Source organism: Oncorhynchus mykiss, chromosome 31 (assembly GCF_013265735.2).
Source record: "Oncorhynchus mykiss isolate Arlee chromosome 31, USDA_OmykA_1.1, whole genome shotgun sequence".
Classification (NCBI taxonomy): domain Eukaryota; kingdom Metazoa; phylum Chordata; class Actinopteri; order Salmoniformes; family Salmonidae; genus Oncorhynchus; species Oncorhynchus mykiss.
Window position 1 is genome coordinate 18,428,284 of NC_050571.1, and position 15,194 is coordinate 18,443,477.

General features: G+C 43.3%; 1 protein-coding gene across 2 annotated transcripts; it reads right to left on the reverse strand.

The window, feature by feature from the left end:
- Positions 1–8,685: 8,685 nt before the first annotated feature.
- On the reverse strand, positions 8,686–14,975 carry LOC110504717 (cytochrome P450 4V2). 2 transcript variants are annotated; one of them, XM_036970057.1, is made up of 12 exons: positions 14,609–14,975; positions 14,403–14,515; positions 14,082–14,167; positions 13,025–13,215; positions 12,841–12,910; positions 12,614–12,740; positions 12,191–12,367; positions 11,872–11,974; positions 11,312–11,446; positions 10,536–10,715; positions 9,356–9,568; positions 8,686–9,289 (listed from the first exon to the last, which is right to left on the reverse strand). In XM_036970057.1, exons 1-11 carry the CDS (start codon positions 14,799–14,801, stop codon positions 9,405–9,407), a joined length of 1,539 nt encoding a protein of 512 aa, XP_036825952.1. In that variant the 5' UTR covers positions 14,802–14,975; the 3' UTR covers positions 8,686–9,289; positions 9,356–9,404. The 2 variants fall into 2 exon arrangements, with proteins under 2 accessions (XP_036825952.1, XP_036825951.1); XM_036970056.1 differs by having other exon boundaries at positions 8,686–9,568.
- Positions 14,976–15,194: the final 219 nt, after the last annotated feature.

Here is a 15,194-nt window from a genome sequence, read left to right on the forward strand (position 1 = left end):
TCAAACTCAGTGCCTCTTTGCTTGACATCATGGGAAAATCAAAAGAAGTCAGCCAAGACCTCATATTTTATTTAGACCTCCACAAGTCTGGTTCATCCTTGGGAGCAATTTCCAAACGTCTGAAGGTACCACGTTCATCTGTACAAACAATAGTACGTATAAACACCATGAGACCACGCAGCCGTCATACCGCTCAGGAAGGAGATGCATTCTGTCTCCTAGAGATTAACGTACTTTGGTGCAAAAAGTGCAAATCAATCCCAGAACAACAGCAAAGGACCCTGTGAAGATGCTGGAGGGAACTGGTACAAAAGTATCTATATCCACAGTAAAACGAGTCGTATATCGACATAAACTGAAAGGCCGCTCAGCAAGGAAGAAGCCTCTGCTCCAAAACCGGCATTAAAAAAGCCAGACTATGGTTTACAACTGCACATGGGGACAAGACTGTACTTTTTGGAGAAATGTCCTCTGGTCTGATGAAACAAAAATAGAACTGTTTGGCCATAATGACCATTGTTATGTTTGGAGGAAAAAGCATAATTATTGCAAGCCGAAGACACCATCCCACCCGTGTTGCACGGGGGTGGCAGCATCATGTTGTGGGGGTGCTTTGCTGCAGGAGGGACTGGTGCACTTCACAAACTAGATGGCATCATGAGGAAAGGAAAATTATGTGGATATATTGAAGCAACATCTCAAGACATCAGTCAGGAAGTTAAAGCTTGATAGCAAATGGGTCTTCCAAATGGACAATGACCCCAAGCATACTTCCAATGTTGTGGCAAAATGGCTTAAGGACAACAAAGTCAAGGTATTGGAGTGGCTATCACAAAGCCCTGACCTCAATCCTATATAAAATCTGTGGGCAGAACTGAAAAAGCGTATGCGAGCAAGGAGGCCTACAAACCTGACTCAGTTACACCAGCTCTGTCAGGAGGAATGTGCCAACATTCACCTAACTTATTGTGGGAAGCTTGTGAAAGGCTACTCGAAACGTTTGACCCAAGTAAAACAATTTAAAGGTAACACTACCAAATACTAATTGAGTATATGTAAACTTCTGACCCACTGGGAATGTGATGAAAGAAATAAAGGCTGAAATAAATCACTCTACTATTATTCTGACATTTCACATTCTTAAAATAAAGTGGTGATCCTAACTGACCTAAGATAGGGAATTGTTACTAGGATTACATGTCAGGAATTGTGAAAAACTGAGTTTAAATGTATTTGGCTGAGGTGCATGTTAACTTCCAACTTCAATTGTATGTATCTGTGCCATTCACTTTGAACTGGACTGTTTTCTACAGAATTAGAAAAGTAGATGAGCTTCATTTGAGATCAAAACAAGAGCTACATGTAGCGACATGTGCACATTTGAATACTTGTTCACATCCTTCGCTAGTTAGTGAGTTATTATCGCAGTTATAGATCATTTGTAGTCAGCAATGGGGGAGCGATTGCTTCCTACAAGAGCACAAAATGTGTGCATTACTAGATATCTTTGAAAAGCAAGTCAGGTAAAAAGCATTTTTTTTTTTAGCCCTTTTTCTCCCCAATTTCGTGGTATCCAATTGTTTTAGTAGCTACTATCTTGTCTCATCGCTACAACTCCCGTACGGGCTCGGGAGAGACGAAGGTTGAAAGTCATGCGTCCTCCGATACACAACCCAACCAAGCCGCACTGCTTCTTAACACAGCGCGCATCCAACCCGGAAGCCAACCGCACCAATGTGTCGGAGGAAACACTGTGCATGACTGTAACAATATACACTATCTTTGGCCGGTCCAAAGGGAACGAAGATGGCTGCACCTTGAAAATAAGGGAGCATTGAGAAAGAAAACCCCGGCAGGTTCCAGGATCCCCAGAATATCACTCCGGAGGAGGAAAGCAGGGTTCTTGAGGAGCCGGTTACTGGGTGGTTGGGAGTTCTTGGAGGTGGCAGGCTACCTATGAGCTAACTCACTGATTCGCTCCATGATAGCCTTGAAACCTTGGTCGAGACGTTCCGTCAGGGAACGAAGCCCTTCCAAAAGGTCCAGCAGTAGCTCCTCATGCTTCCCAATGGTGGCTTCCTGTAGGGAGCTGGTCCAAGTCTGCTGGGTCTGTCATGGCCAGTTCGTACTATAAGGGCACAAGGCGTGACCCAGGTGCAGACACGGGAGGCAGATGGTTTGAGTCTTTGATATTTATTATATGCAAAAGGGGTAGGCAAGAGAATGGTTGTGGACAGGCAAAAAAGTCAAAACCAGTTCAGAGTCCAGGAGGTACAGTGTGGCAGGCAGCCTCAAGGTCAGGGCAGGCAGAATGGTCAGGCAGGCAGGTACAGTGTCTCGAAAAGAGGCAAGGGTCAAAACCGGGAGGACTAGTAAAAGAGAATAGAAAAGGCAGGAACACCGGAAAAACACGCTGGTTGACTTGAAACATAGAAGACGAACTGGCACAGAGAGATAGGAAACACAGGGATAAATACACCAGGGATAACAAGCAACACCTGGAGGGGGTGGAGACAATAACAAGGACAGGGGAAACTGATCAGGGTGTGACAATTTAAAGAATATGCCAGTTCAGGACTTGTGATGCATCTGTTTCTCAAACTAGACGCTCTAATGTACTTGTCCTCTTGCTCAGTTGTACACCCGGGCCTCCCACTCCTCTTTCTATTCTGATTAGAGACAGTTTGCGCTGTTCTGTGAAGGGAGTAGTACACAGTGTTGAACCAGATCTTCAGTTTCCTGGCAATTTCTCGCATGAAATAGCCTTCATTTTTCAGAACAAGAATAGTTTCATTAGAAAGGTCTTTGTTTCTGGCCGTTTTGAGCCTGTAATCGAACCCACAAACGCTGATGCTCCAGATACTCAACTAGTCTAAAGAAGGACAGTTTTATTGCTTCTTTAATCAGAACAACCGTTTTCAGCTGTGCTAACATAATTGCAAAGGGGTTTTCTAATGATCAATTAGCCTTTTTAAATGATAAACTTGGATTAGCTAACACAACGTGCCATTATAACACAGGAGTGACGGTTGCTGATGGTGGCCTCTGTACAGCTGTGTAGATATTCCATAAAAAATATGCAGTTTCCAGTTACAATAGTCATTTACAACATTAACAATGTCTACACTGTATTTCTGATCAATTGTATGTTATTTTAATAGACAAACATTTTTGCTTTTCTTTCAAAAATAAGGACGTTTCTAAGTGACCCCAAACTTTTGAATGGTAGTGTACAGTGGGGCAAAAAAGTATTTAGTCAGCCACCAATTGTGCAAGTTCTCCCTCTTAAAAAGATGAGAGAGGCCTGTAATTTTCATCATAGGTACACTTCAACTATGACAGACAAAATGAAAGAAAAAAACCAGAAAATCACATTGTAGGACTTTTTATGAATTTATTTGCAAATTATGGTGGAAAATAAGTATTTGGTCAATAACAAAAGTTTAGTTCAATTACCTTTACTTACTTAGGTTCATGGACAATGGTGGCCATCTTGAAGCATGTGCGGACAACAGACTGGGATAGGGAGAGATTGAATATATCTGTGAACACACCTGCCAGCTGGTCTGCGCTTGCTCTGAGGACGTGGCTAGGGATACCCTCTTGGCCGGCAGCTTTGCGTGGGTTAACACACTTAAAATGTCTTACCCACATCGGCCATGGAGAAGGAGAGCCCACAGTCCTTGACAGCGGGCCATGTTGGTGGCACTGTATTATCCTCAAAGCGAGCGAAGAATGTGTTCAGCCTGTCCAGAAGCAAGACGTTGGTGTCCGCGACGTGACTGGTTTTCCTTTTATAATCGGTGATTGTCTGTAGACCCTGCCACCTACGTCTCGTGTCTGAGCAGTTTAACTGGGACTCAACATTGCCCCTATACTGACATTTAGTCTGCTTGATTGCTTTGTGGAGGGAATAACATAAGACAACTACTAGAAGTGGGTATGAAAGCTGATTGAACATTCTTCCTACTCATACATTCACTGAAAGGAATTTTCATTCAGCAAGGTCAGGTTTTGTTGTCTTGTACAAAGTTGGAGAAATCGCTCTCCACAAACTATCAATACTGACAGGACGATTCTCAGCAACAAAATAGTTATTCAATTAAGATCCTACATCTGTAGCTGTGCATTCATCAAAACACAAACCTGAGTCACTCCTCACTTGAAATGTACAGGTAACTGCCAAAATAATGGAAACACCAACATAAAGGGTCGTAATAGCGCGTTGGGACACCATAAGCACTTTATTTTGGCAGGTACCTGTATAACGCTGTGAACGCTGTTACACATTCTTTTCACAACTCTGCTGCTGCTATTTCAAAAAATCCTGTGAACTAAAAGTTTGAAGATGGATTCTCCCTTGAAGAGAACAATCAACAGAGAGAGGTATTCCAGCTAGTTATTTCGGGAGATTTAACATCCTCCCTCTATGTTTTGGATGGCATTGATCTCCCCTCGTTGTGCAGTGTCAGCCGTATGTAGAGGCGTTTGATGAAGAAGACTGAAGTCCTGGTGTTATCTGCTGTAATCTCCTAATGTGATAATGACGGGCTACCTCCTAACCAGACAGCAGCTAGCACTGGGTCTTGGTCACAGAGGTTGCTCCTGGTTACAAGTAGTGCACTATATAGGGAATAGGGTGCAATTTGGGAGGCACATCTACCCTACCCACTCAGTATCACAGGTTGTGGACTGTTTGCATGCGGCTCAGTGAGCTGAGCACATTTCAAAAGAATCAGGCTGTGTGTTCCACTCTAAATCAATCTCTTTTCTCTATGCTTTCTGTCTGGAACAAATCTAATTTTACCAAAGGGACAGTGTTGAGGTTGTGTTAATGCCTAGAACACCACAACACTGCTAACACCTGACCCTATTCATTGCTGCAACGGTCACGGGAGAGGAGCCATGCGTTCTCATGACCCCCCCTAACCATGCTCCTTAACACCCACCAGCACCAATGTGTCGGAGGAAACACTGTTCAACTGGCAACCGGGGTCAGCCTGCAGGCCACAAGGAGTTACTAGGGCACAATGAGCCCCACCAGCCAAACCCTCCCCTAACCTGGACGACGCTGGGCCAATTGTGCACTTTCCTTTTCCACAGCCCGGGAATGAACCCGGGTCTGTAGTAACGCCTCTCACACTGCTATGCAGTGCCTTAGACCGTTGTGCCACTCAGGAGGCCCTACTCACCCTATTCATTGTGTTATTCATTTTATTGTGTAGTTGTTCGGTTGGGCCTCACATTATTTTAGGGGAGTGGATGTTGTAGAGGAGGTGTCATGAAACAACAGCTTTTCACCATACAACAACATAGAGCCTTTTACTGCATGAGCATCACTTCACTACCTGGGGTGTATTCGTTATGGAAATTGACCATTTTACAACCAAATGGTAGCAAACTGCAAAACAAGAGTCTCCATTGGACAAATTCAGGCAGGTCCCTCCTCGTTCCGTTTGCTTCTATTTTCCAACAGAATGGGCGTAATGAATAGGCCCCTGTAAACATCGTCATGGCCATGGAACTTCTGTTTCAACAGGGTTTGAGAAATCCATTCAAGAAGGGATCTGGAATGTTGTCAGCTTTATACTTCCTCGAAGAGGCATTATGTTAGCCAGGCACTAAATCTAATGCATTACATTATTTGACTGTGGGGACTCCACTCTTCACATTCAACTTCTGCTGATTTGGAGTGTCCATTTCCCACTGGGCACACACTCGTTGAAACAATGTTTCAATGTCCTTTCAATGAAATGACGTTGAACCAACGTGGAATAGATGTTAAATGGACAAATATGCTCAGTTGGGTATGAGTAAGACTGGAGCCCTTGACCTGGATTACAAAAGTCCTGTTTATACCTGGTTTTAACATTCGTCTTTTGTCCTGATCTCATCCACACTCTGATTGTGCCCACATATAAGCCAGTGCATTTACACATGGCATTAAAATGTCTCTTATCCATCCACTGCGTCCACATTGTGAAAGGATTTCCTGGTCCCTCCCTGTATGCACATTATTTGTATAGATATTCTGTCAAATATATGTATATATTTTTAAAGAGAAATCAAGTCAATGGTGCCACCGGTCAATGATTTTAGAGAGTGAAATAATGATGATTTAAATGGTTTCATTGTCCAGATCTGTCTAGACTTGTAAGATATCTAGACACAATGAGTCCCTGACTTCCTCCGGAGGTTGGCAGGGAGATCTGATCACAATGTGTCTTTTGATTGGTCTGCACTTGTCTAAGAATGACGGGCAGAATCAGAATGTGGACAAGATCAGGACACGTTTGAATCAGGTATAAACTGGGCTAGTGTGTCTGAGTGCTGTTCTAGGATCACTTTTGCATTTTATATCACAATGAGTAAGATTACATGGACAGGGGGGGGACCTGATCCTAGATCAGCACTTCTAGTTTAAGATGCTTTGTGGATATGGACCCTGACTTGCACCCTATCTGTTGCCTTGAGGAGAGTGAACAGCTGATGAGCAGTGTTGTATTGCAGTTTACCCACCTTTTGTGGAAAAATGAATTGTGAGTATAGGGAGCTTTTTTCACTGTGACCGGCAATTAGTTTACCCAACAATTATTTTTAACCACTACATCACTGCTGATGAGGTGCAATACTGGCCCACGGTGGACATCTGCGTTATTTCAAACAAGCCTTCTCAGGAGGGTGCCATTTTGATCCGTTTGGATGGGTTCCAATTAACTAATCAATCCTCAAACGTTCACTCTGGTGTCTAGAGTGTGGTAAAGTTTGGTGGTGCATGGCCACTGTGAAGTGGGCATATTGAGTTTTGCATTAGTCAGCTCAGTTTCCCAGGAGACCAGCTCTCACCTGAGGCATTCACAACCTGGAATCCAACTAATGACGGAAGATTCCTGCCAGTCTCTTTATTACTTGGACATCCTGCAAATTATGTTGGAAATGGGGCATCAGAGAGCAAGAGAGGGCAGTGCTGCCAATCTGAAGCCCATCATGATGGAATTCATTACAGGTAATACCCAGCATCTCAGAGCTGAACAGCATGTAAATATTGGTTCGGGGCAAACTCAACAACAAAAAATGTGAAGCATGCCAGCTAAGCCATTACACAACACAACACATTAATTGCACCATAACAGTGAAAAAGGTTCCCACAAACTGTTTGGGCCTACATAAAGCTGTACCAACAGCAGAGCTCTCTTTTCAGCACCATGGAGTGAATCCTTGCCACTGCTACACCTGGCTATCAGTGGAGCCTTGTCTGGCAGCAAAACAGTTCATTCAGCCTCATTAAAAAAAAAAACATAGCTGATATGGATGACTTGCTTAAACAAATATGGTTTCTACTGTGAATTGAGATGTACAAACTATGGCATAAGGGGACGATGAGCAGATAAGAGCCAATTCATAATGTCCATTAATACATTAATGAGCGAGCTTGAACGGACATAGTCAATATAACTATTTGTTCAGCACTTCTGAAATATACAGCGACAGAATTCAGAACATGGGCCGTTCTTACAGTATTCTTCATGTACATCAAGTCAGAACCGTAGGATAAATAAAGGGGGCATATAAGCAGACAATGAAAGCTCTTACAATATTCTGACATTTCTCTAAAACAGGCTACATGTGCACCACCAACAGCTTACTACACAACATACACTTAGTAGGACTTTCTTAGCTACAGTATACATATCTCCCTGGCATTTTACATCATTTATGCAGCAGCATACAAGACATTGTTGGGCTCACCTTGTGCTGTGCTTTGAACAGGAAGGTGGTGCGGCGGTCCTTTGTGGGCAAATTGTCAAACTTTGTCAAAGTCTAACATTTTCTGGATTTACGGTGCTTTCAAGACAACTGGGAACACTGACGTCAGTGATCTTTAGGTCGGAGCGCTAGAAAAAAGCCTGATTTCCCGACTTGGAATTCTGAGTAGGATGACCATTGAAAACGTATTGATCTATAATTTCTCTACATATGACAAGGATTAAAAAAGATTTGCCAGTAGATTGTCGTCTTGATTCATGATGGTGACTGCTAGCTTGCTAGCTAAGATTGAATGTATGATGTTGACAGTCCAATCAAAGCTACGGTAGATATAACGTGATTTGACATTGTCTGTGGCCAATCACCTTGAGCCTTCTTGGATGGGCACTAATGTAACTATATGGCAGCACCCAAGGGGCCTGATTTTTCGAGCTCTGCCCGTAAATTTTGCTGTGACGTAGTGTTCCCATGAGTAACAGAACACTGAGCCAACCATGGCGCAACTAGAGAACATTACCAACCCCAACGCTCCGTATTTTCCACTGGCTGCACCACCACCACAGAAAGCACTGAGCTAGGCTGAAACACCTGCATTTTGGAGCTGCCTTACTCAAGAAAGCAAAAGAGACCATGTTTGTTAGCGGCTTTATTAACTCAATTATGTTTTTGTTTTTTTACATTGTTTGCAAACTGATGTGATACATATTAAAGCCAAAATAACAGGCACTTTTAAATTTTTGCTGAACGGGGCTCTGCCTCACCTGCCCTGAATTAAGGGTCGCCACTGGAGCTGAGTCATTAGGTCAGAAACACTGATTTAGCAAATATATTTATCCAACCAGAATCCCTTTGTTTTACTTTATTCAACTAAAGAAAATAATTTAACCTTCATACATCATTTGTATTTATTTTAAAAAAAATTGCTATAATAAAGACACAAGATTGAGAAAGAGGCTACAACAAAACAATGTATTACGACATGACAAAGTACCATAGTATTATAGCAGAGCTGTTTGCCGGGGGAGACTAGCATCTCTTTTCTAGCATGACAAAGTACCGTAGTATTATAGTAGAAGCTGTTTGCCGGGGGAGACTAGCATCTCTTCTCTAGCATGACAAAGTACCATAGTATTATAGTAGAGCTGTTTGCCGGGGGAGACTAGCATCTCTTTTCTAGCATGACAAAGTACCATAGTATTATAGTAGAAGCTGTTTGCCGGGGGAGACTAGCATCTCTTCTCTAGCATGACAAAGTACCATAGTATTATAGTAGAGCTGTTTGCCGGGAGAGACTAGCATCTCTTCTCTAGCATGACAAAGTACCATAGTATTATAGTAGAGCTGTTTGCCGGGGGAGACTAGCATCTCTTTTCTAGCATGACAAAGTACCATAGTATTATAGTAGAAGCTGTTTGCCGGGGGAGACTAGCATCTCTTCTCTAGCATGACAAAGTACCATAGTATTATAGTAGAGCTGTTTGCCGGGGGAGACTAGCATCTCTTCTCTAGCATGACAAAGTACCATAGTATTATAGTAGAGCTGTTTGCTGGGGGAGACTAGCATCTCTTCTCTAGCATGACAAAGTACCATAGTATTATAGTAGAGCTGTTTGCCGGGGGAGACTAGCATCTCTTCTCTAGCATTGTCTCTTCTCTAGCGTAATCCAAATACCCTTCTCTGGTCGGAGTATGAGGTCACCCAGAGGTCTCAGCTCCTCTCGGCTCTGGCAGGCCCGCACGGAGAAGTGACGCAACACCGAAGACAGCACCACCTTCTCCTCCATCATGGCAAACCGCTGGCCTGGAGACAAAGGACATACAGACATGCATGTGAGGACACCATACACTGACATAGGCCTTTTCCGAATACCCATACTTGTGTTCTAAATAGTAGACTTTTTGGGTATGAGACATTTAGAAGTTTGAGTATGCTTTAAAATGTCATACTAATTTTGTATTTTTATCAAGAAGAATTTGCTGCACACTATTTGCTGCACCCTCACAGGTGTTTCAAATAGCAGATAATCAAAATAGGGGACACGCTCTACAAAAATGAATGAATGGCGGGAATCAAGCTCACTTGCGCATTCAGATGAAGCCTTCTCAGTATGGGTGAGTTGCTTACTGCATACTTTTTTACTGCACAGTATGTTCAAAATAGTATGTAGTATTAGTACACAGTCTGTAGTTTTAGTAAGTAGTAGGCAATACAGAGTCAGACATACAGTAGACAACAATCTGACCGTAAAATTGTTTCCTTTCATTCAGCTTTTGTGAGTCTCTCTCTTTGTCACTCTCTCGGTCCTCTCTACCCCCCCACTCTATCATCTTGAGGAGAGAGACAAATCTGTCTCATTCAGTGTGTGGGAGACAGGGCTGATTGGCGGCAGCGGCTCTACTCTCAGGAGATGGAGAGTCAGTGCTCCTTTGCTCCTCCTCGCTAAATGGATGATTGATTCTTGAGGAAGAGTGGGCTCTTAAAGGGAATGGGAGCGTAAAAGAGGTAAGTGAGGAAGCTGTTTCATAATAAGTGTTGGCTTTATTGCAATGTGACCCATCAGGGAAGGTGCAGCGCCCTGCTTCTAAATTGAGCTTCTCCTTTCAGTTTCTTTTCCACTTCCTAAAGCCAGACTGTGGGTCAAAATAATTTAGCTGGGTCCTTGCCCTTTGTCTGTACCATTGCAATCATTTTGATAGATCATGGTTCGTATATTAGCCCCATATTAAGAGGAGAGAGGGATATGAATGGTAATATGTCCTGAGCGAACCGATGCAGTTCCTGGGTCCAGCGGAGAAGGGGATGTATGCGTAGGGATGTCGTCCTGTGCTGTTCTCTATCAGGAAACGCTCTGGCCGGAACTCCTCGGGATCCGGGAAGTATCGTGGATCGCGGTGCAGGGCGAAGGGAATGATCAGGGCATTCACTCCTTTAGGAATTTTAAAGCCATCTGCAATGGGAGGATATTAAGTATCAGTCATGGAATTAAATGTAATTAATTTCTAACTGTGGGCTCATTGTACTGACAGTTGCATTGAACATTATGTCAATATTTTCTACCTGCAGAAAAACACTGACTTGTATTAAGCAAGGATGTTGCTTGGTCACACAGTGGAATCAAAGCTCAGTCCTTTGGCAAAGAGTGACATGTACCCATACTCAGACTAACAGATGCTTGCCCACCCTGAGAAGGAAGACCGGATTACTAACACTGTGATTTCGCCACTGAGTCGACAAATCTGTATTTCCTCTAAAACTACAGTTATGCTTATATTCAGAGAGAACAGGAAGTGCATATCATTTTCTAATTAGTCTAACAGTGAAATCCATCCATCTGCTTCCGCCTTGGTTTTACACTATCAGAAAATGCTTTTACTGCAAGCGGAGAGAATGGAAAACAGGCTGCCAGAGCTGACAAATACAAGTCCTGACATGTGCCGTTTCAATGAGATGGAGATGACACCCATGGATTCAAACAGTGAGGATCTTAGTCTGCTGCCGTTTTACAGGTAAAGATGCACTTTGGGACAATCTGCTGCCACCTACTGATGTGACAGTCGTCGCTTACGGTGCGTGCGAACATGGGCACGGCGGGGAAGAGGCGAAGGGTCTCCTTGATGACGCATTCAAGGTAACGTAACCTCTTCAGGTCATCGACGGTGACGGAACGGTTGGAGGAACCTGGGTGGGTAAAAGAGGGACATATGGATGGGATTTCATAATACAATGGTCACATGCGAAAAGGAGAGAACAGGAATATGAATGTAAAGCAGTAGTGAGACAGAGATACGTGGCTATATGTAATACAACTGTCACATGGGATGAGGAGAGAACAGGAATATGAATGTAAAGCAGTAGTGAGAGAGATACGTGGCTATATGTAATACAACTGTCACATGGGATGAGGAGAGAACAGGAATATGAATGTAAAGCAGTAGTGAGAGAGATACGTGGCTATATGTAATACAACTGTCACATGGGATGAGGAGAGAACAGGAATATGAATGTAAAGCAGTAGTGAGACAGAGATACGTGGCTATATGTAATACAACTGTCACATGGGATGAGGAGAGAACAGGAATATGAATGTAAAGCAGTATATTTACCAAACACCACTTGGAGCTCCTCCTGGACCTTGGTCTGGACCTCAGGGTAGGATCCCAGTAGGTGAAGGGCCCAGTTCATAGAGGCTGCTGTGGTGTCATGGCCCTATGAACACACAATCATTCAGAAGAGCGCATTAGGGTTGTGCTGAATAGGGTGCCATTTGGGACATAACCCATGTGCAGTTGTCTAATGTACATCAAGTAATTTCAAGTAAAAGAGGAACTATCCCACCTACAGTATGAAATGTTGTTCGATTGCAAAGGGCCTCAGTGGAGTCACATGCTAAATGTGTGAGCATATTGGGTTTCGTTACACTACCTCAAACATAAAGGTGTCCACCTCCTCTTGGATATCACTATGGCTCAAGTAATTTCCCTCCTCATCAGTGGCTTTTAACAGCATGTCCAGGAAGGCAAGTCTTCTCCTTTTGATGCCATGGTCAGATTCACTGTCAGAACCTGCAGTCTCCATGCTTTCTGCTCTCTCCTTGATCACCTGGAGATTACAAACATTAATACCGTACATTTATATTTCATTTTTGTTCAAAATAAATCTGTGCCAATAGCCATGCTAACAAGATGATTATTACAATATATAACAGATAGTCAGTCGACTGGAATCCTTTCTTACCTGTTATATATTGTTATATCCATTTTGTTAGCATGATCATTTTTGGCAGTCCAAACCACAAACACTTGGACATACAATAGGTTCCTTACAGACCTCAGTAGATCTACTCACACTCTGAGTGAATGAATGGAGGATCCTCAGTCTATTGTCATGGTCCTTCCCCTCCCATAACAGACTGTAGATGAAGTCTGGCCAATACCAGGGAGCTCTCTGGCGACGACCGATGATGTCACTCATTCTGTAAAGAAAGCTCAGTAAATCTATCAGAAACAACAAGGAATGTAGACAGGATGTAGACCGTGTATAAGACTATGTCATGATAGTTTATTAACACTTACTTGTACACACTGCGGACGTACTCAGACTCGCTGTTACTTTGTGCGTAGATGTTCTTTCCCATTGCCGTTTCTGAAACAAAAACAAAACAAATAGGAAACATTATCATTAGCATTTATTACAAATGACTTTGATCAGATTTGGAGAGTTGATTTTTACAGTGCCATTCCAAAATCAGTCACTCACCACAAATAATGTCCAAAGCACAGAGTGTGATGTAGCTAAAACAGTTGAATGGATCTCCTCCAGCCTGCTTCTCCAGTTTCTGTGTTAAAACCTCAGCCTGCTCATTCATCACCTCCAGAAACTCAGCCAAGATGGAGAAATGGAATGTCGGGGTCAACATCTTCCTTCTGCCACGCCACTTATCCCCTGTGCTGTTAGAGGCAGGACAGAGAGAAAATCACTTATCCCCTGTGCTGTTAGAGTCAGGACAGAGAGAAAATCACTTACCCCTGTGCTGTTAGAGGCAGGACAGAGAATTACCTTGAGTATTTCCCAAATGACACCCTATTCTTTATACAGCCCAATTGTTTATACAGCCATATTCTTTATACAGCCCTATTCTTTATACAGCCCAATTGTTTATACAGCCCAATTGTTTACAGCCATATTCTTTATACAGCACTATTGGCCCTGGTTAAAAGTAGTGCACTATGGCCTGCCGAGTGCTAGAGGCAACACTACAGATCCGGGTTCAATCCTGGGCTGTGTCGCAGCCGGCCGTGACCAGGAGACCAATGAAGTGGTGCACAATTGGCCCAGTGTCGTCCGGGTTAGGGGAGGATTTGGCCGGCTGGAATGTCCTTGTCCCATCACGCTCTAGCGACTCCTTGTGGCAGGCTGGCGCATGTACGCTGCCTTCGGTTGCCAGCTAGATGGTGTTTCCTCTGACACATTGGTGCGGCTGGGTTGTGGGTTAAGCGAGCAGTGTGTCAAGAAGCAGTACGGCTTGGCAGGATCTTGTTTGGCTCTCATGGCTCTTAACCGTCGCCTCTCCTGAGACAGTATGGGAGCTGCAGCGATGGAACAAGACTAACTACCAATTGGATATAACAAAAATGTATTTATAATTAGACTATAATGGGAATAGGGTGCCAGTTGGGATGCAACCAACACTGAATCAGAGGGGTGCAGAGGGCTGCCTTAAATCGACAGCGATATTTATGTAATCAGTTTAAAGTCCTCAGTCCCAATACGGTTTTTGATAATGGGGGAAGGAAGGAAGAGGAAAATGACCTACCTGGTGAGCAGGCCAGTCCCAAGCCAAGGCTGCATAAACCTATAGAAATAGGCCTTGTCTATGTGTTTGGAACTGTGCAGAATCTCCTTGGAAGAGAACAAATGAAATGAGAACAGATCCAGAAAAACAGACCAGAATTAACAAAAGATTGGAAGACTAGCTGTCGTCATGACATCAGCTAATGGGGATCCGAATTAAGTTTAAACATTAAAAAGTTATGCTCAATGGATAGGTAATGTGCTATATCTTTGACAGTATCTGATGATTATCCAGTCAGCAGTAATACAGGTAGTAAAAAAGTCCCAGCAGTGTGGTGATTACCTCCACAGTCTCTGCATGAAACAAGACCACCAATGGCAGGGGTCCAACCCAAACCTTCAGCAATGGTAAATGTCTGAACTCCTTAGTGCCTTCAATAATCTGGTTGAAGAAATCTACCAAAAAATAAAAAGTACTGCTATTGCATTTGTTACTTTGAAAATATTAGATAGCCTAACTTAAATACAGCTCAGAGGAGAGGATCTTACCTCCTGCATTAGTGCTGAACAGAAGTGCATTCCCAATGATTGGATAAGCTCCATCCACTCCAGGGATTGGCCTCAAATCGTTCCAGTCCTGAAAGTATTTCTTCAGTGGATGGTACATGATGCAGGCCAACAGAACAATCAGAAGGACCAGACATATGATCCCCAGCGTGTATGTTCCAGACATAGTCACCATCTTGGTTTAACGTAGCAGTCTGCTATGTTGTGAAATCCCTCTGATCTGTATGCGGAGCAGCTTTTGACGGACTTTAGACTGGTTATGCACTTCTCTTCTTTGGCACAGTTAACCGTACGGGTACTGGAACCTCGACTCTCATGCAGCTACAGTGTGAGAAACTGGGTCATGTTGGCTGCAGCAGTTAAGTGAGGCGTGGAATGATGGGGATGGGTAATGTGAAAACAAAGGTTGGGTGTGTAATGATAGCAATTACACAATCTGTGTGTGTGTGCATGTAGTAGTTAATAGTTATTTTCTCTTCTCCTCTGACATTGACTCATGGGGTCAAACCACAACTACAGTATCATTTGCACACTGATTAGATAAGCTCATTCCACTCCAGAAATACAA